The sequence below is a fragment of the Limulus polyphemus genome, unplaced genomic scaffold (assembly GCF_000517525.1).
Source record: "Limulus polyphemus unplaced genomic scaffold, Limulus_polyphemus-2.1.2 Scaffold649, whole genome shotgun sequence".
Classification (NCBI taxonomy): domain Eukaryota; kingdom Metazoa; phylum Arthropoda; class Merostomata; order Xiphosura; family Limulidae; genus Limulus; species Limulus polyphemus.
This window is the reverse complement of record NW_013666259.1, coordinates 216,304-239,305: the sequence shown is the minus strand read 5'-3', so window position 1 is coordinate 239,305 and position 23,002 is coordinate 216,304. Positions and strand designations below refer to the sequence as shown.

General features: G+C 34.9%; 1 protein-coding gene across 1 annotated transcript in view; it reads right to left on the bottom strand.

Annotated features, from left to right (window-relative positions):
* Nucleotides 1–23,002, bottom strand: part of LOC106459695 (msx2-interacting protein-like) — a 98,299-nt gene that overhangs the window by 3,714 nt on the left and 71,583 nt on the right. The window contains 6 exon segments of the mRNA XM_013919342.2: nt 168–1,733; nt 2,639–3,022; nt 5,085–13,324; nt 13,326–16,627; nt 18,973–19,251; nt 19,691–19,867. Of these exon segments, the coding sequence (XP_013774796.1) occupies nt 168–1,733; nt 2,639–3,022; nt 5,085–13,324; nt 13,326–16,627; nt 18,973–19,251; nt 19,691–19,867 (13,948 nt within the window).

The window sequence follows — 23,002 nt, the reverse complement described above, 5'->3', positions numbered from 1 at the left end:
TCCAAAATAAAATCCATTAAACTGAAGAAACAAGCAAAAAGTTAACTCAATATTAGCTTACAGCGATTAACATGCAATCTAGTTTTAGGGCATACAAATAGTTATGAGTCTCAAAGACTCAATAATGATAATTGAAAATGTACTTGTATTTAAAAAACAAACCATACCTGTAAAAGAAGGGAGTCTCCCTGTGGAGGCACTTGACTGTCATGAGGTGGTGTTTCTGGCTGTATCCGAGGCACCCCCGTAGGATGGGACATGGCATGTGCTGAAACAGGAGCTTCTGACCCTGTCTGTGGCATCAGGTGAATACTCGCCCGTCTCGAACTGACAATCTCTCCACCACCAGAAGATACTGATGGAGGCCGTGGAGATAAAACTGTACCTCTTGGGCTCAAAGCTGAGATTCCACTTGTTACTGATAGTGTAGATGGAGTAGTACTAAGGCTGAGAGATTTTGGGGAAACAGATGGTCCTTGTTGGGCATACTGTCTTAGAGAGACTGGAGTCTTATTTTGGGAGTCAGTATTAGGGTGAGAGACCAGATGTTTTCGCGAGTAAGAAACTACATCTCTTGTAAGTGATAGGGCACCAGCAGTGTATGCTCGGTCATGAACTGGCCGACCTTCAAGATGTCCAGAAGAAGGAGCTCCAATGGCAGAGACTGACTGCCCAGATATACCTCTGATTTTCAATGTATGGTAAGGAATTGTGGAGGGTGGGTTCTGGTGAGCAGCAGGTGGTTTAATTTCTTTCTCTGCCTCAGATTTGAGGGGCTGTATCAATCTAGAAGGAACTTCTGGTGGTATGAGCTCTTCTACTCTACATCCAGACAGGTGAGCTGGTGGATGCCTTAGTTGACCAGATACAGGAGAATCTGTGTTTCTTTCATGGTTTTGTATTGATATATGAGGACTTAGCTGATGGACTATTTGTTCATAGTGCCCAGATGGCTGAAGTCCAGGAATAGCTGATGCAATGATGTGCTGTTTAGTAATCTCTACTGTATTGTGAGGTCGATGTTTTTCCTGGTTCTCGTGAGCCTTTAGTTCTGTTATATCTTGTTTCAATTTAACTGTCTTATAGGGGAGCAACTTGTCATCTTTCCTCTGGTTTGCCTTGCTTTCAGGCTTGCTTTCTGACATGACAGCATGTACCATGAGAGGATCTACTGGTTGTCTAAATCCAGCTGGAACAGGAATTGGAGAGAAACCAAACTGTGGTGTCATGCCCATAGCAACAGCAGCTCTAGCCTGTGCCTCATGTTGTGCTCGTAATTCTGGAAGTAAAGCTACATAATGAGGATGGGAGGCAGCATACATGTGAATGTAGGCAGGAAGATCAGATGGATGTATATTCATATGGGGGTGAGGGGGAGCCATTATTAAAGGAGACTGGCTTGGGTGTCGAAGATGGAATCCTTGTGGTACATGTGCTGAATGGAGTTCTTGTGTTTGCAAAGAATGTGATGATGTTACTGGTGGAGTTGGGGTGTGAGGTGGGGTTGGATTACCCACACGTACAGCAATATCTGCATGCAAAGGTCCACCACAAGGACCAGGAGAGCGTCCAACTTGACTGCTCATCCTTTCTGAAACCTTACTACCTGGTGCACTAACAGAATGCTGAGCTGCTAAGTACTCTTTCCTTTGCTTTATAAGATGTGGGTTCTGCAAAAGTTCAGCAATTACTCCTCCACTAGAAGTGGATACCATCACTCCTGTACCGGGATGCTATAAAAGAGTATTATATAATCAGCCAAACTGTACTGTTGTGGAAAGAAACACACTACAAAAATATCAAATATTCCAAACATAATAAATTAGTAGTTATTATTCTTCAAACTATACTAGAAAAATAATCAAAGTTCACTAAAATTGCACAGAAATAAACACACCATCACAGCTTAAACATAGAGCAGTAGGGAAACAAAATAAAAAAAAAGTACTCAGATAAAATAAGGGTTTACACCATCTGGATATCTTACATTCATTCTTTTTACTGAAGCTTGCTCTTGACCCTCTTCAAGAGGCTTGATGGACAATGACAGAAGACATACATACTCTCAAAAACTAAAATAATAACAGTGAAGAAGTTTGGAATAATATGCACTTTAATGTTGAAACAATGCTACTGTGGCAATTGGAATATATAAAACTGAGAATGATTGAATGTGTGAATAAAAATTAATAATTAAGGTAAAAAAATTAAAATTATATTGACATGCAACAATATTCAAGGAAAACTTGATCTGTCAAATATCCAAAACACAATAATGGACTAGTTCAGGAACAGACAGTGTATTATCATAGCTACATAGCTACACTATGTCAGATGAGAATCTAATGAAACTTCAGCTCTTGGTTCAGAAAGGTATCATTTCAAAAATCCTACCTTTCAGTTACTCAAAACTTCTTGGCTTATAATAACAACAAAATCAAAATAATTAAATAATGTCATTCCAAATAATGTTTACATCTAAGTCCTTTACCCAAAACATATTGAAATTTTTTTATAAATAAAAAGCTTCTTTAATTTTAAATTTACAGTTAGTTGTAGTAGTACCATGGTGGAAGCAGCTTAGATTACAGGTTAAGAATAACAGGAAGACAAAGAAAGTCAATCAATAAAAACTAACCACTGATGTTTCATAACCCACTGGAAAGCCAGGTTGGTGGAAGTAATTGGGATTGTGTTTGGGAGGATAAGGATGCTCATTCTTTTCTGAACTTGTTGTTACAAATAACTCCCTGCTGCCTGGAGATGAAATGGGGAGTTGGCTCATTTCTTCTGTAACAGAAGTCTGTAGGAGTGGGGTGTTTGAAGTTGTTTCCTGAACAGTCCTTGATGTTACTACAGAAGTAGTTTGATTGAACTTAGGTGGTACAGTTCCATGACACGTTGACTCTTGTTTTACACCTACTAGAGGTTGGAGATGGGCAGTGCTGGTTGTTGTAATGCATGTATTATTTCTCACAAGTGGATCAGACTTCTCTCCAACAACTTCACTTTTTACACCTCCCTAAAAAATAGAATAATATATACATATAATCATTGATGAAAGCAACAAGTTTGCGTGTTTACTTGAAAGTAATTTCTCTCATGGCAGTACCATATTTTTTAACTATGCATATCTTTATATTTGGAGCCAAAAAATTCCTTAAACTTTTTACAAAATGTAAAGTATTAAAAGATTAAAATAGATGACAACAACGATAGACAGACATAAAAAAAAATTAATTTCTAAAAGAATACAAGTATAGCATATCTCTAGATCAATTTGCTTTAGTAAAATAAAGAACAAATAAAACATCGCTCACTTTCATCAGAATTTTTAAATCATCAAACTTGGAACACTTGATCAAATCCATATCATTGAAGAACAAGAAATAAACTTAGCTATGCTTCTGATAGGTAAATATTCTCTGTTTACTTTTTTTTCTTCTTCTTTTTAACCCTTTTTATCTCTGTTTCTTGGATGAGATGTGGCAACTGTTTGTACGCATGGAGTCCAAAGTTTATTATGAAACTATTTAACATTTTACTAAAGACACTTTCATCCCACACAAGAAAACTGAAATAATTAGTTACAAATATAGGTGAATCATCATTATAAAAATAACTTATTAATCCATACATTAAAACAGACTTCACCTATACTTTCACACAGTCTTCATGATACTGGATTGAAGAATAAGTTAAAGTGACTTCTGTCTCATAATCGGGCACTTCACAAATATATCAAGTTTTAAATAAAAATCCAAACAATGTAATAAGCAAGAAATTATATCTACTTGAATTTAACTTCCATCAAAAAATTATTTACTCATGCAGTGTTTGGTAAATTAGCCAAAATCAATCAAACCAAATGAAAAATTACATATAACTGTGGTAGTCAAGTCCACAGTCATCCAAAAGAAAAGCCAAAAGTTTGTACAATATGCAGTTTCAGGATTGACAGTGAAGAATAAACTGAACATTGACAAGAAGACAGGCTAACACAAATGAAGTTTGAAACACAAAAATTCTATATTTAACAAACACAGTATCAGGTTACCAAACATTGGCCGGGCTTCTTGTTCGGTATCATCAGGCTACTGGGGTAGGAAAAATCATGAGACAGTACTATGGAAAACCCAAACAAACATAGAAAAAAAAAGAGACAGGTATTGCACAAGTCAACACATTACATAATTATTAACCAATGGTCCAAATTCAATTCTGAGCTACCACAAATCAGCTTGTACACTTTTCTCTATTGTCTGTTAGAATAGACAGTCTTTCAAAAAGTCCGTCGAAAAACACATACATGTTAGGTTGAGACTTAAGAAGAAATGTTACAGTATGTAGCTTTACCTGTATAAAAGGATTAGTACATGTTTATGACCTCGAAACATCAGCCCAACCAGAAATTTAGAAAAATATATCTTTATTAAGGTATTATCTTCACTAATTATGGAAGGGTAGAAATTCATGTGTCTTTCAGTTTTTGCACAACCTACCTTCTATGATTATTTAACAACTAGAAATAGTCTTTATTAGAGAAATGTACAGACTGAAATACAGTTTAAATATTTTGAATTTTAAGAAAATATACAATTAACTTGTATATCTTATAAATTTGCAATGTCTATCAACACACTATCAGAATATTTTGGACATTTTCCCTACACTGAAACCAGTATATTATCAGTATAGTTTGTTTACATGCTAAATGAAGAAGAAGAAGAAAAAATATATATAAGCTTTATTTAGTAAGGCCAACAAATTTATGCTTTTAACTATGGTTCATTTATTTTAAATGACCAATTAAAAATGTAGTTTACATGACATTAGACAATTTGTTATAACTTCATTTTAATATTAACCATTGTATAGTGCTATATACAACTGTGAGTTTCACAGAGGTTAAATCCTTTCCGTGCCTTACAGGCACACAAGAGACCATGTTTAACATCAGTTTTCTCCAGCACAAGTTGACAGAAGGTGAAAGTTTTTTTACAAGTGGTATAAAAAATAACCCACTTAGTGTTACACTTCAGTCAAAAAGAAGTTAACTTAAAAAGTAGTAGTCATGTACTTACCTCAACTTTGGATGATAGCACAGTGTGGTTGTTATGACTATCTCTGATGGGGTTATCTCCATGGTGATGTCCTGTTGTTGCTTTAGTTTTGACTACAGATTGATGGCTAATTAGAGATGCTTGAGAACTGTGCACAGTTGCTGTTGTTGATGACTTGGATGTTCTATGACTTTGAGATGAGGCTACATGTATGGGAGATGTATATGAGGAAGAAAGAGTGTTTGGCAAACCAGGCATCGGCTGAGCTATTTGAACAAGTGGTTGTCCCATAGCGAGGTCTTTTGCTGCCAAAATTGTAGGGGAGAGCATATCACCATGCTGAGAAGACACAACTGTTGTAGTAGTAACTGAACCTGTAATTGTAATGTGAGGCTGAACCAATATAGGTGTGGTTTCCAGCACTGCTGAGGAAACAAGTGTGGTATGTTTTGTAGTCATACTTTCACCCGATGCAAACTCTGATGCCTGTGGTATACTTGCTGTAGTGGACACTGGAGTTTTTGCAGTTGCTTCTTGAGTTTGCTGGACAATGACTGGTGTTAGGGTTGAAGATAAAAACTTTTCTGGCTTCAGGCATTTTGGTTCTATCACACTAGAGAGTGGAACTGGTGGATGGGGCTTTGTATGTCCAGGTGTACATTTGATGAGGTGTGTGTGTTCTAAAGAACTGACTAATCGTGCTGTTGTGCTACTAGTAGTTAAATGTGAATCAATGTTGGTCACACTCAAACCTAAAGGTTTACTTATGGATCTATCGTACATGTCAGGAGTCTCCCTAATGACACCAGTGGGCTCTCCTTTCTTGTTGACCGGTGTGAGAAACCCAGTGACTGGATCAATGAGAACTGTTGGACTTGACCGAGAATCAGTCTCATCTTCTTTTCCGGAAAGTGAAGAAGTGCTTTCTTTTTTTTTCTCTAATATTTTACCATGTTTCACAGATGTAACAACCTGAGGAAGTTCAACCTTTAAGACAGGAAGTGCAGTTAAAGAACTTTCATTTTCACAGGAAACATCTGAAGAAAATAATGCCTCATTATCTGACTGATTAACAGTTTGTTCTACTAAATTTTCAGATAAACTTTGAGGTGACACACTTGTTTCATGACTAGACTCAATCTTGGATGCTGACCTTGTGATGCGATAGGATCGGAGAAGCATTCTGGTTTCTGGTTTGGATGTTTCAAATTCAGAGCTACTGCCTGAGAAATCTATCGGGTTTGAGACGACACTCTGTGAAACAGGTGTCTTTAGTGATTCTGTTGGCTGGTCTTTCACAAAGTTATCAGAAATGATAAACACTGGTTCAGATTTAACTGTAGAATACTCCTCTTGTGTCTCTTCTTGTCTTGGAAGAGCTTCCCCACTACGATGACAACCATGAGTTCTACGAGTTAATCTTTGACTGACACCTGTGATTTCTGTAGTTTCTTCAAATAATTCTGCACCTTCAAAATGACCTTTAATCACATCCTCAATTACCTCATCCACAGATGTTTTGGAACTTTGTGACTGAAGCTGAATTGCTTTTCTGGTGGATTTACATGGACCAGTGAGAAATGCATCTAAAGTTGGTGATGGTAACACTTCATCTTTGGGTTTTCCAAAGTTAGGACGAGACTTTGATTCCTCAACACATACAGTTTGAGAAGTCTTGACAACCTCAGCAGTACCAGAAGAGCTTCCATCGTGTCCTTCTTTTTGATGCAAACGAATGGTAATGGCAATTTTACCATGTTGGGCAAGCTCAGTTACATACTCTTTACCACTCATATCTTTCTCTTCAATAACGGATGCCTTTTGTTTGATATCATCAGATTTCTTTTCTTTCTCATTTTCATGGTATTTGTGTTCTTGCATCCTTTCTTTGAAACTACACTGAATATCTTTTTCAAATGTTATTTCTTCATCTTCTGAATCCCTGAATTCAAACACGTCATAGGCATTGCTATCTGCCCTTTGTGACTTCTGATCTGATGGTTTTTCTGAAGTTGAAAGAGACAAAAGGAGTCTTGGTTCTTTGGGTTTACTATCTTTGTTTTCTAACTCCCCATTTTTTGTATCAAGTTTTTCTGAGTTAAAGGAAGAAATATGAGGCGGTGAGGCAAGCAGAGGAGGTTGATGATCTGTAGAACCCTTTTTTTTTCGTCCCTTTCTTTTCTTAGGTTCATCATGTTTAGCAATTTCACCCAATGCTTCCATATGAATAATTTCTGGTTGCCTTTTTATGATTTCATGACTCTTTTCTTGAGTAGCAGAATCAGAGCTGTGTCCTTCCAAGTAGCTTGTTTTTGGGTTGGTAGTACACTGAATATTTTTGTTACTGACTTCAGAATTAACCACCAAACCTTCATTCTCACTGATTGAAATTCTGTTTACATCTTGATGAGATGACTTAGACTGTGGATCATTTATAGAATCTTCAGTATTGGCTAAAGGTTGAACTGGTTCATTAACAGATACCAATGGTTCTTTGGAGTCTGAGCATATAGTTCTTATATTCTTATCAACAGATGACAGTTGTTCACGACGTCCCACTGATCTGGTTGTAATAGCAGGTGACACTTGCTCAGTTTCTTCGGTTTCATATTTTGGTAAAAATAACGAAGATTCTGAATATTTTCTTGTCTTAAGCCTTCTACCTCTTTTTGGTCTTTCCAATGGTCTCTTGTGCTTTGGATCTACTGTACTACTCAGACATTCCTCAAGATGAATTTCATTGTCATCTTCTTCAGTTGTAATCTCTTGTCTTTCAGTTAATATGTGGTTTGTCTGATGTTCAGCTCCTTGACTCTTGTGCTCAGTATCTCTGGATTGTAAATAGTTTATCTCCAAATCTGTATCCACAGGAACCTTTGAACTAGAGAATAAATCATTTTCACATGCAATTTTACTCTCAGTTAAAGATAACACTGGTTTTATCACTATGTTTTTGTCTTTCGACTCTATGCAACCCTGTTGCAAAGCATTAGTTTCTTTCTCTGTAGACTTTACATACTCATGTTCTTTAGTGTCATCTTTGCTATCAGCATAAGCATGTCCTTCTTTACGGCCATTATCTTCTAATTCGATTTTTAGGACATCAGCCTGCTGAGACTCTAGACTGATAGTTTCTTGCACTTCAGCTTGATCTGACTTTAGCAAAACTTTTCTATTTGTGGATTTTTCCAACAATTTATCTAGCTCATCTATCTTATTAATGGTGCAGGATGGGATATAATTATATTCCTTATATGATTGAAATATTTCTACATCTTTGAATAAGTCTAACTGAGAACATGTAATTTTTTGCTTCTCTTTATCCACTATTTCAACAGAAGACTGAGAAGTTTCTTCAGTGGCAGTTTTGTACACTTGTTTAATTTGTGTTTTCTCCTTTTTCTTTCTACGTCGTGTTGTTTTAAGTTCAGTTTCTGAAGCATTTTCTGCTTCTGAAAATAAAGATGACTTGTGAGTATCCACATTAAGTAATTCAAACGATTGCCATGGTCCTGGATGCGTATGTTCTTGATTAGAAATACTGGATGTTCCTATAAATTCAGACTTATCAGAGTCTTGAACATGTGACTTTGTTTCTTTAGCTTGTGGAAAAGATGGTTGAAGATCGATTTTAGAGTCTCTGCTATCTAATTCTGGATGCATGGATTCTTGATTAGAAATTCTGGATGTTTCTATAACTTTAGACTTACAAGGGTCTCGAATGCGTGACTTTATTTCGTTAGCTTGTGGAATAGATGACAGTAGATTGATTTCAGTCTCTCTGTTATTTGATTCTGGATGCTTAGATTCTTGATTAGAAATTCTGGATGTTTCTACAACTTCAGACATATCAGTATCTTCAACTTGTGGCTTTGTTTCTTTAACTTGTGGAATAGATGATTGTAGGTTGATTTCAGAGTCTCTGCTATTTGATTCTGAATGAACAGGTTCTTGATTAGAAATTTTGGATATTTCTAAAACTTCAGGAGTATCAGTATCTTCAACTTGTGGCTTTGTTTCTTTAATTTGTGAAATAAATGACTTTAAATTGACTCCAGCATCTCTGTTGCTTGATTCTGGATCAACAGGCTCTTGATTTGAAATTTTTGATGTTTCTATAACTTCAAACTTATCAGTATCTTCAACTTGTGGCTTTGTTTCTTTAATTTGTGGAATACATGACTTCAAGTTGATTACAGAGCCTCTGTTGCTTGATTCTGGATCAACAGGCTCTTGATTTGAAATTTTTGATGTTTCTATAATTTCAAACTTATCAGTATCTTTAACTTGTGGCTTTGTTTCTTTAATTTGTGGAACAGATGACTTCAAGTTGATTACAGAGCCTCTGTTGCTTGATTCTGGATCAACAGGCTCTTGATTTGAAATTTTTGATGTTTCTATAACTTCAAACTTATCAGTGTCTTCAGCATGCGACTTTGTTTCTTTAATTTGTGGAATAGATGACTGTAGGTTGACTTCAGAGTCTCTGTTACTTGATTCTGGATGTATATGTTCTTGATTTGAAATGTTTAATGTTTCTGTAACTTTAACATGTAGCTTTGTTTCTTTAGCATGTGGAATAGATGACTGTAGGTTGACTTCAGAGTCTCTGTTACTTGATTCTGGATGCATATGTTCTTGATTTGAAATGTTTAATGTTTCTGTAACTTTAACATGTAGCTTTGTTTCTTTAACATGTGGAATAGATGACTGTAAGTTGACTTCAGAGTCTCTGTTACTTGATTCTGGAGGCACAGGTTCTTCATTACAAGTTTTCAATGTTTCTATAACTTTAAATTTATCAGTGTCTTCAAAATGTGATTTTGTTTCTTGAACTTGTGGAATAGATGACTGCAGGTTGATCTTAGAGTCTCTGTTATTCGATTCATAATTTTGAAAGGAGTATTCAAAATTTACACATAAAGATTCAGCAGACACTTCAGGAACTTTTATACTAACTAATTCAGAGCTGCTTTCTGCTAAGAGAGAATTCTCATTCAATAAAAGCTCATCATCATTATTTTCTGTTTGAGCGTTATTACATTCTATAACTAACTTGTTTTTCTCAGTGCTTTCGTTTTCTGGTGTAATTTTAGGTTTTGGTTTAATTTTCCCCTCAATGTCTATTATTGAAGGCTTTTCCTCACAAATTTTGTTAGTGATGCACAAATCTGAATCATTTAAGGATGCCAGTTCTTGTAAAACAGGAGTAATTTGTCGTGCAAAAAGATGAGAGTCATTATCATCCTTTGTTTCTGGGTTTTTTAATTTGGGTTCTGAATTTGGAACAGGCACACTTGAACTGGAGTTTTGGAAAAGGTAACCGAAGGTATGTTCTTCAGGGTGAGGCTGAAGGAGAGAGTCTAAGAAATCCGTTTCCTTCTGATGTTCGGGAGCTGGAAGCTCATCTTCATTCATAGCTTGCAAGAGAGCAGAAACTGCAAGGTCATCTTCTATTTTTTGTTGCTTGTCCAGTTCCTCTGAAACACCAATCTTTACAAGTTTGAAATCAGCCTGTTCTTGACATTGCAAAAGAAAAGATGAAGTTTCTGGATATCTCGAGGAAGAAGGATTAATTTCTATATCAGTATAAAAATCTTGATCTTTTAGAGTTTTAGCATTAGATACTTTAGAACCACTGACAGAATTATCACCCATGCTTTCAGGATGAAGACATTCATCTGAAAATGGTTTATTAACTTTCATGTGCCATGACTCAGAGAACAGTTCTTGTTCTAATCTCTGGGTTTCTTTGGCAGCTTCTTCTTCAAATTTTCGTTCTTCATGTTTATCATCTTGCCTATAATGCCCATCACTTTCTCCAAAACAGTATGTTTCCTCTGAGTCAGTAGGTGAATCTGCAAGCAATACTTTTTCTAATTTTCTAGCTTCCTCTACAATTTCCTCATCTATTTTCACATCTTCTGATAACCTACTGTCTTCATCTAATAACTGTAAGTTTTCTACTTGGGATAATTTTTTTTTATCAGTTATAGTTGTTTGTGCTCGATTGCAGTCTTGTTCTTTACATGCATCCTTATTTAGTTTCTTTTTCCTCTCTTTAGTCTGCTTCTTATTTTTTTTCTTGTGTTTTTCATCTTTTGATGAAGCATGTCTTTCTTCACCAGATGTCTTTGTTTTGGAATGTTTTTTCTTTTTCACACTACCTTCATTTGTGTTTGATGTAATGGAAACATCCAACTCAGCTACAGCCTTGTCTTTGAAAGATTTATTTGTTTGGACTACAACTTTTGAGCTTCCTTCAGCAATTTTGTATTCATTTCCAATCTCTCTGTGCTCAAAATCAACATTTTCAAGCAGAGGAGGTGGTCCAAGGTCTTCTTCCTCGAGTGTTTTATCTTTCAAATCCAGTGTTATTGAAGAACAGTTATTTTTATCTCTAGAGATATTTTTGGTTCCTTTTTCATTTGATTTCAAATTGTTTTGTTCTATCAAAATATTAGGTAATTGACCCTGAGTATTATAATCTGATTTGATTTCACCGTCTGAAAAGATTCGTGGTCTTAATCGAGGTGGAAGCTCTGCACATTCATTTAGGGTATCTCCATTTTTTTCTACACCATCAGGTTTGGAAAAAGTGAAAATACTTTCTTTCAGATTATCATCTAAATTTTTAGTTTCCTCCCAAGCTTCTTTTACTAAACTGACTTTCTTCTCTTTAGCTTTAAATGATTTTCGAGACTTCTTCTTCTTTTTTGATGAAATCTTCTGTTTGGTGTCTAGACCATCATTTGCAAGTTTACTGATATTCTTAGAATTACTCTCTTCTTTCTTTACTACTTTTGGATCCAACTTTCGTTCCACATCAGTAAAAGATGGAGGTTCTTTTTCACAAATACCTTCATTTTTAGGCTTTCCTTTATTTTTTTCTGTGTGCTTTTGAGCAGGAAATCCTGTAAAAGTGTCCGAAAAATCTGAATCAGATTTTATCTCATGACACTGTTTCTTACTTTTTTCTTTTGTATTAACCTTTTGTAGAAAATGAGATATATCACTAATAGAGAAGTCTGAATCAGAATGCAAATCTGGTTCTTTTGTATTACTTTTTGTTTTATTTTTCTCTTTGGAATCAGTAAAGAATACCTCTTTGTCCGAGTTTTCCAAGTCAAGTTTTGATTCTTTAAACGTACTTACAACTTCTTTGTATTTTGTTCTTTCTTTTGCCATAAAATATGAAAATGGACTGTCTGAAAATTCTGACTCTGACTTAATTTCAGTAATTTTATCCTTTTTATTTTTTTTCTTTTTGCAATCTCTGTTTTTAGACTTTGGCTTCATTATCCTATCATCATCTGAAGTTTCGAATTCAGATTTAGCAATTTTAGATTTTAAAGACTTTGTAAGAGTTTGTTTTGATTTAAGTTTGTTTTTTTTATCTTTCATAAAGGAATGACTTAGGGATTGTTCATTTTGGAAACTTGATGTTTCTATATTGGAAATGTCTTTCTTTATCTTCTTTCTCTTTAATGCCATAGAAACTGGTGTAATTTTTGAAGAGCTAATATCTTTATACATTCCTTCATCTGAATCTGAAAACAGATCACTACTATTTCCTGCAAATTTTGTATCTCTGCTGGTTTCAAAATGAAATGCACTCTGAGAATAAGCATCATCAGAGGAGGTTTCAATAAAAAGTTTTCTTTTCTTACTTTGCTTTCCTTTTCTAGATACCTTGGATTTAATTTCTAGATCAGAAGAAATTACACTATGACCATCAGAGTCACTGTCCATATCTACAGACTTAATTTTATCATCTTTTTTAGCACGACTCCTCTTCAGCTGACCAAATTTTTTCTTCAATGTATCTGAAACTGCTTGATCTTTCAAACTCTGATTCTGACTGGAACGAGCTTTAACTTTGTCATACATAGAAAAATAAATAGGTGCTTCTTCTGTCTGAGCCTTTAATTTTTCTGATTTAGAACCCGATTGCTTTTTTTCACGACTGGATGACTTTCTGTTTGCTTTTGTTTTAATTTTATCAACATGCTCTCTTTTTTTATTGGTGTCTACTACTTCAAAGTTTATGCCATGACTTCTTTCAGAACCTTTAACATCAGAGTTCGCTCTAACCTTGCCTCCAGATTTTGAAATTTCTCTGCTGCCCTTCATCTTGTGTTTTTGATCATCTTTCACTCTCCCAGTATCATATTTTCTTTTAAGTTCCTCTTTCTCAGGAGCAGATGTTTGAGGTTCTACTTTAGGAGATGATGATTTGTTTTTTTCTAGAGATTTAGAGCTATTTGTTCTTTTTTTCTATTTTGCATGACATAGTATATGGTGAGGAAGATTTATCATAACTTTTATCAATGTCTTTAGTACAAGATATATGTTGAATTTTTGGTCTCTTTGGTTCAGGTTCGCTGACTTTGTCTTTTGTTTCAGATTGATGATCTTGTGTCTCGTTACACTCAGCTTTGGTCTCTGAAATGAATTTAAAAAACTGTTTTGAATCTGATTTCCAAGAAGAGATTTTCTTGATATTTCCACCTATTTGTTCTGTTTGGCTTATTTCATTATCAAAACTATTTTGCACTGGTTCCTTTTTTACATTTTCAGTGATACTACACAAATCTTTTTGATTAAAATGATGCTCCTTTTGTTTTGATGGTAGATATTCTTTATTAAAAGTTTGGGCTTCTTTTGATGGAGAAGATTCTTTCTTGATATCTTCCTTCAGTATATTATAGTCACTGTTCTTACATCCTAACATGATGTCTTGCTTTGATGGAATATCGTTTACTGAACTTTCATTATTTTCAAATGTAAAATTCCTTAGTTCTGTTGGTTCATTTTTAATACAGTTCAGAAGAAAGTCTCTTTGTGTGACAACTGCTGTTACAGAAGTGATGTGATTCACTACATGTGATAGTGGGCTTTCTCTACTTGTTGATATGCTGGAGCAAGCAGGAGGACTGAGTGATTGCTCTTTCTTTATAGTTAGGTTGCTAGTGGGGTCTGAAGTGTTTTCCTGGAAAACTGAAGCAGTGGAGCAGTCTTTACTAAATTTAGTTTGTGGCAGTTCATTTTCAGAAACATTTGTGAGAACTGATGGTAGGGTTGTCTTGGCTGACTCTGGTGTTAACTGTGAAAAAGGCATGAAATGACACGAAGATGGTTGGGTTTCACGATTAAATACTACAATGTGACTAACTGATGTGGTTGTAGTTGTTGCTGTACTACTCACAGTGGGTGGTGTTAGAGAAGGTGAAAGTGTATTGGTGGTGACAACACTGCTAGTTACAGGTAGCTTATTCACACCCAGGGAACTTTGTCCAATTGCATTGGAAAGATTGTTTAATGGCTGGATTGGACTTGAGAATTCTTTTGCTGCAGCTTTTGTTCTAAAGAAAGGCTTTATTTTTGGAGAGTCGTCAAATTTTATTTCTTTTGGTTCATATTTTTCATTGATGTGCTCCAGTCGTTTTGAATCCTGGTCAAAAATACTGGACTTTGCAAGAAGAGTCTTCATTATTTCTGATGGTTTAGGGGCCATGTAATCAAACTTGGGTCTCTTTTTAATGTTATACTTTTGATAGTCTATAACTGGTGTTACAGAAGTTTCTGCTGGTGTTTCAGTGTTGGTAGTTGAAGCTGACCATGCTGTGAACTTCTCATCGAGGGCTTTAATTCGTTTTTCAAGGCAGCTTGGAGAAGAGATAGGAGAACACTCAGAGTCTGAAATATTCTCTGTACTTTTTTCGATCTTGAGATGCAAAATAGGTGTCACAGTTTCCACAATACAACTATCTGTACTACTTACAGCTGGTCTAGGAATGGTAAGAATGGTATTTATTCCCTCAATCTTTAACCTGTCCTCATTTTCTCGTACAGGATCTGGACTATCAAGATGCTCTGGCTTGGCTGTATCTCGAAGAATACGAGGAGTAAAAACTTTACATCCTAATGCTGATGATGGAGACTGCCCACTTTTGGGACTACATACTGGGGCTTTTGGGGAAGTTAATGAATTTGGTGATGTTTTAGGGGATCGTAAGGAAGCAGCAAACTTGGGCAAAGGAAGTGACAATGGGATCATTTCTTTCTTAGTTTCATGTGCCGAAAGAGTTGTGTTATCAGACACTGACTGCAGTCTAGATGAAAACGTTTTGATTAAGTCAATCATCCCTGATGATGAATGGCAAACTGTGGTGCTGTCACTAGAAGATGAAACTTCATCTTCCTTTAGTTTTGACTGATACTTGAAAGGAGTGCTGGTTGAAGAGTCAACAGTAGAACCAACCTCTCCTTCAACAGCAGCAAAATTTGTAGTAAGTAGTTCATGACATTTCTTAGTGGCCATGTCTAAAGAATGATCCACATGATGCAATGATGGTCTTCTAAGACTATGAAGAGCATTAAGAGAAGAGGTAGATGAAACACTGTGATGCTCAACACACCTACGAGGATCTACAGGTCGTTGTGAAGCTACCAACTTAGTAGCTTCGGATGCCCCATTACTCTCATTGACTTTTGTATGACTTATCTCTGGTGTTGTACACAAAACTGACTTGTCATCATTGCCACCACCTTTCTGCACTAATGCAACACTTAGGGAGTCTTTGGTACTTATTTTGGTGTATTCCATAGTACCCGAGACATTTGCTTCCATGTTGGTTTGCGACTTCCTTATTTTGGATTGTTGTCCATTGGCTGTGGAACAATCAATGTCACTGGACCTTTCTTTATCTTGGAGTTGTTCCAGAAGCTGCAATATATTCACATGTTCTTGCTGTAAGTCTTTCAGATTTGTAATCTCAGAATTACAATGTTTTTCTATGTTGCTTACATTTGCAGGTATGCTAACAGATTCTAAACATTCAACTGAATCACTTCTTTCATTACACGAAGCAACTGCTTCTGGTGTTTTACACCTTGTGGAAGAATTAGTATTTTTTATACTTACTACTTTACTTTCAGCATCTTCTTTAGACTGAATTTTAGAAGAAGACACATCTCTACTCAAAGGTAGATGGCTCACACTAAGTAGTTTATGCTTTCTTTCTGTCTGGCCTATGAGATCATTTACAGAGTTTTCTTCCACACATTCATTGTGTACTCTTTTTTTATGATGTCCAGTTTCAGTCTTGAAACTATCCACAGAGTCATAAGAGGCTGCTGTGGTTGATGTTAGTAGTGAGGAGGATGTCACAAAAGAGTCTTTGAGATCATTTTTGTTTTTGTCCATTTTGTTGTTTCTTTTCTCACTAGAGGTTTCTTTATTAACAGAATTCACCACTTCCTCATTAAAAAAATCATCTCGACTGGGACTATTCAGAGTGTCACTGCTAAGACCCTTTAAATGGTTATTTAACTTTTCCCATGTTTTTGAACATTTCCTTTCTTTGGGAGGAGGACTTCTACTACTACTGTGATGTATGGAATGTGTAGGAGACTGACTCTGTTGGTTCTCCAAATCACTGGTATTGTTCCACTGCTTACTTCTTTTTCGTTCAAATTTAACATCAGCTTCCAATGGCTTGTTACAATCTTTTTCATCATTATTTACTCCATCTTCTGAACCTTCCTCTCTTCCACCATATCTAAATAAATAAATAAATATATATATATATATATATAATACTTGTGTGCTAAATTAATTCAAACAGATCTAATATTTGAAATTCTTAGTTTTTTTGCAAGTAGTAAAACGTTTTAATTTTGAAATATAAAAAAAAGGTTTAAATAATTTAAAATACTAATCACCTGTACATTTATGCAATTTGGTTTACTAACTGTACTTTCGGTATGATTTTAGGAATATGCTCCATTATTGTTTGCTTTGAAAATGCACTCGTAAATGGAGCACTAATGAAATTTAAAATTTTACATTTCTAGAATTACAATTAATTTCAAACAGTTACTTTTTCTTGTTCAGTTGCATTTTTACTGTCAACAAATTCTGAATGCATTTGACAGAATGCAAAATGTTTCAAGTTACCAAGAATTCATCACTATTCCACTTTTCATATGACTTGTCTGGCAAGCATCAGGTAGATGCACATAAGACCTATCATAAGCTAGATTTTTTTTTCAGTTGTGATGATATATCATATTCTTTCAAATGTAAGTACCTATAAGAAATTCATTAGTAAAATAGAAAACTCAAATCAGGTAGACTTATCTCTAAAATACTAAAAGCCAGAATATGCACACTGTAATGGAGGAGGGAAGTGAAGTGTCATAGGAAACACTGGTTCCTCAAAAGTAAGGCTCTTAAGCAGAAAGGTAGCAAGGTAGACCACAACAAATGTATTAAGTGGTCAAGCAATGTGTGATCAAAATCAAGAACCAGTGTAAAAGTCAATGGATTGGACTTATGAGAGAATCGAGTAGAGTTATACCAGCCTCATAAGAGACTAGACCAATATAAGTATCTCAGAAAGAAAGACATTCTTCTGAAAAGGGGATCTCATCACCATAGGCACCCTTTAAATGATATACAAATTGTGGAGTTGTCACTTTCTTAGATGTGGTTGCATAATGGGTAAGGAGGGTTAGAACAAGGATCCTAAAGAAGAACTAAAGATCCAAGGCAACTCACCAACAGTCCAGATGGGATATTTGTCCAGAACAGAAGAGAGCCATGGGATGAGTCAAGATAGCCCCACTTACTTAAGCCCACATCTGATCACTCAGTAGGGTACAAATGAAGAAGTAGATGATGATGAACTATAAGTAAGTTGAAATGTTAAAACACTATTCAGCTCCTGATGGCATACTTTTCCTGAATGATGGACTAGGATGGATGAACATTTTATTTATTTGGGTAGGGGAGACAAGTATCTTTAAGGAAAGCTAAGGTGTCTAAAAAATATAACAGCCATGTGGTAAAAGAATTTAAGTCCGTGGGAAATGCAGCAAAGGAAAACTGCAAAATAAAAATTTGATCCAGACTAAAAGACCCATGAGAATGAGAGCAGTTGACACTTAATTATTACTCTGAAAAAAAAAAGAAAAAACTCTCCAAATCGACAAATTCAGAGTGTGTAAGGTAGAAAACTAACAATGGGTAAAGTAGAAGACTTTATATCTGAGGATTAAAAACTTGAGACACAAAATGAATGAAAAAATACAACCCTATATAAAGGTTGATATCATTTAGCTACTTTTTAAATGCATCAGAAATGAACCGCAATTCAGGAGAAAGTGAGAAATATAAAGATTCCAGAACTGAATCATCAAACGTGACATTAGCACCCTAAGTTAACAGAATCAGTTTAAGATTTAAAATAGAACATACCCAAGAGAGAGGAAAATTAGACCAAAGAAACTTCTTTGGAATTAAGGCTAGCTGACAAATTTTGCTCTTCACACAATGAATGAAAATAGGCATTTAAAAAAGATAATTGTTTACCATTATCATCAGGAGAATAGAGCAGCTGTTTCAAAACTGAATGTTCACATGAACGTGAAATGTACCAGGGACACCAGTAGACACAAAATGGAAAGAACAGCATGAATACACTGATGATCAAAAAGGGCCACCACCCATAAACTCCCTCCATTTTAAGTTCTTCCAAAGAAGTTATGAAATGTCTTGCACACGTAATAAGTCACATGGAAATTGGATACTGGGTAAGTTGATTTCTCATTTTGTCAAGAATATTCATAATATGAAATTAACTGATTGTTGAAATGCAATACAACAATAAAAGGTTTTTACTATTGTAGAGATAAAACTACCTGATTTGAAAGCAGAGGTACTTGTTCATACTAGCATTAGGTATTTGAATGTTTGAAAACCAATTATGCTAGATATTACAGGTGATGAAGTATGTCTAAAGTTACTAATCTTATAAATTCTATGCTGTTATTTTTTATACAATAAAAAAACAAATAAACATAGGCATACAAAAAACACAGAAATTCAAAAGAAGAAACACACTTGGAAAGGTGGCCATCTGCTGTCCTCGAACTTCCCCTGGTTGATGATCGTTCACTTCTAGCCAAGGGACTGGTACTCCGATCATCCCTGTTTCTCTCTCTTGATGGACTAATACTGTTAGTATCTTGTCTTCGTAAAGGACTATAGCTTCTCTCTCTAACGTTGCAGCGCTCATCACTTCCAAACTCTCTCCGTTCTCGCTGACTGTAACCATACTCTCTGAGTTCTTGTTCATATGAATCTTCCAAACTACCTTGATTATAATCCTCTGTGAAGTTCCTATAATTGAAATAGTGAGAATAAAAATGTAATTAATAATAATTAATAAAATGACCAAGTCCCTGAGCCATATTAAAAATGCTTATTTTCTTCTTTATGCTGGGAGACTAATGGATGAAGAAACAGATCTTATGGTAAGGTTGACAGTGTAAATAAATGCAGATGAAACAGAAAAAAAATTGAAATTTGCCAAAAAAATACTGGTGTATTTTAAAATGTAAATGAATACTAAGATTAAGTAGTGTATCAGAATGATAAAACAATAAACTGACATCCATTAGACCAATAATTCTAAATGAATATTTCAGCTTCTTTTTCTGTCCATTCATACATTTAATGCTTTATATGAGCTTGTTTTAATTTTGTTTCCAGAATTTAACCACACTACAGGTTCATAACCATATTTCACATACTGCTTTTTAAAACACAATCTACTCACCAATGCCTCCTCTCCAAAACATCATCATGGTAGGTCTCATACCTCCCACTGAATGGCTGGCCTCGACTACGACTGTTATAACCCCCACGGGGCATAGCTCTGATATTTTCCCTACCAGAACGTTGTTGACCATCATAGTGACCATAAGGTCTACTAACATATCCTATTCTTCCACCCCTGTACATAAAAATTCAATTACTGCTGTCATTCTTTCATGAAAAAAAAAAAATCAAAAGCTTGTTACTAAAAATATTCAAACTTCATACTGCTAGTTGTATCATTTTTTTTAAATCACCCATTTCTCAGACAATACTCATGCTAGTTTCAAGCCAGAAACAAATTTATTTAGAGTATGCAAAATAAATTGAGAAAATATTAAAATACTGTTTTTTAACAACAAAAAACTGAATAGGGTAGCTTAAACTGAGAAAAATAATATCACAATTTTTAACAAGTCAAATCAACCAGTGATTAATTTATCACTGACTCCACTGAATTACACCAGCACAAGAGATAAGTTTCAAATTCACTCAGTTAAGCTCCACCAACACACGAGTAACTTTATACTGGCCTTCCTTAGGCTATATAACCATAATAATAATAATAAATAACAACTGGTAGAATTTGGGGCCAGTGCAAAGCACAACCATTCAGATAGCCTTCAAAATTCACAAAAGAAGAACAATTAAATAAAAATCTGTAATAAGTTATAAGAAGAAACTACCAATCTAACACAAACTGAAATAAACTTAAATAAATGCATCAACACAATCAGTAAAGTGTTACACCAAGAAACTGCCAATTTTCAATACTTCCACAGACTGAAATAAACAAACAATGCAACACAATCAGTAAAGTATCACATCAAGAAACTGCCAATTTTAAATACTTCAACGGACTGAAATAAACAAACAATGCAACACAAGCAGTAAAGTGTCACGTCAAGAAACTGCCAATTTTTAATACACCCATGAACTGAAATAAACAAACAATGCACTACAAGCAGTAAAGTGTCACATCAAGAAACTATCAATTTTAAATACTTCAACGGACTGAAATAAACAGACAATGCAACACAAGCAGTAAAGTGTCATGTCAAGAAACTGCCAATTGTAAATACTTCCACGGACTGAAATAAACAAACAATGCACCACAAGCAGTAAAGTGTCGACATCAAGAAACTGCCAATTTTAAATACTTCCATGGACTGAAATAAACAAACAATACAACACAAGCAATAAAGTGTCACATCAAGCGGACCACCATTAGAAAAATATAACTTGTCTTGCATCAACACTATCAATTCCCTTTACAGTATTGAATACCTCAATCAGATCCCTTCTAACTCTTCTTTTTTTCAAGAGAAAACAATTTCAGAGATCTTAACTTCTCCTCGTATGACATCCCCTCCATCCCAGGTATCATCCTAGTAAGCCCATCTCTGAACCCTTTCCAACAATTCAATGCCCTTATTAAAGTAAGGAGCCCAAGACTGAACACGATACTCCAAATGTGGCCTAACTAGTGTCCATACAATGAAATTATAACCTCTTTAGACTTGTATTCAATATTTCTGTAGATACAACCTAAAATCCTATTTGCCCTACCACTAGCAACAGCACACTGTTTGGATGGATTTAAGAGACTGATCTACCACTACATGAAAATCCATTTCCTTCATAACACTAATACAAATTATACTTATAATTCAAATTATGATAACCCACATGCATTGTTTTACATTTATTATAATTAAAACCCATCTGCCATTTATTCATCCAACTCACTAAATGATCTGAACCCTTTTGTACAGCAGCATCCTTCTTCTCACAGCCAGCAACACCCAGGACCTTAATATCATCAGGTAAATTTAAGTAATTTACTTACCATTCCTTCATCTATGTCATTGATGTAAATCAAAAAGAGCAAAGGTTCTAGGACTGAGCCCTGAGGTACCACACTTGTGACGTTAATTCAGTTTGACTGAACTCCATTTATAACAACCCTCTGCATTCTTCCATCTAACCACTCTTCGATCCAATTAGCTAACTTATCCCCCACACCCACAGAGATAATTTTTATGTGGCACCTTGTAAAGTGCTTTCTGAAAATCCAGTTACACCAAATCTACACCCTTAGCCTCATCCACTTAAGCAGTAACCTTTCCAAAAAAAATGTCAAAAGATTTGTTATGGCAAGATTTTCCCTTATCGAAATCATGTTGACTATCCACTAAAATTCTAAACTTTGTTAAATGACTTTGCAAAGCATCTTTTATCAGACTTTACAAAACTCTTCCCACAACTGATGTAAGTCTAATAAGCCTATAATTACCGGGACAGTTTTTATCACCTCCCTTGAAAAGTGGAGTAACATTAGTCAACTTCCAATACTCTGGCACCTGCCCACTATTCAAGGACTTACAAAAAATAGTAGCAAGTGGCTCACATATCCAATCCTTAACATCCTTCAAAACCTTTGGGGAAATATTATCTGGTCCAGGAGCTTTAATGTGATTATCTTGTTTGATATTCTTTCCACCTATAACTGTCTTAAACAAATATACTGACAAGTTGACAACGTAATATTACTAGAAGGAAGTCGATGTATCAAAAAAATGAAAACACCACACAACTTTATTGGCTTAAACAAACACTGACAATGTGCAAAAAAAAATCTACAGCTTAATAACCTAAAATAGCTTTTCTGAGCCAAAACTACAAATGAGACTATATTAATAGTTATAAGCAATCACTCTTATGAATATACTGGTTGATAACACAGGCCTGTGAACTTAAACTTCATAAAAGTTGTTTTGGTTTTAATAATGGCTTTTCCATAATTTGAAAATAATATTAATTTTTTACTATCATGTAAAAATTTTTTTACAAATCAGGAATAAAAAAAACTTTTACTTAGATCAAGTTTACAATAAATATAACAGAATATGTTTGGGTCATTTACACAACCTCTTGTTGCCATAGCAGCGAATAAATAATTTTGAAAAGAAAAAAATAATACTATCCAGAAATGGAACATTATGCAGCTTGTTAACCCTTTTGAGACGGATCACAGGTGAAAGGCCATGTCATCTCGTTTGTTGACTCGCATTTAAAATTATATTGAACTACTATTTCATGCATTTATGTCAATAAGTTTATTACCAAACTAGATTATAATTCAAATTTTAGAACTATACATTACTCAATTTCTTTATTTAAAAGCAAATATTAAAAAACAACAGATAAACTCGATTTTTGTGTGGTATGTTGAATGCAGCACTGGTTCAAATAAGATGTTTGTGACGTCAAA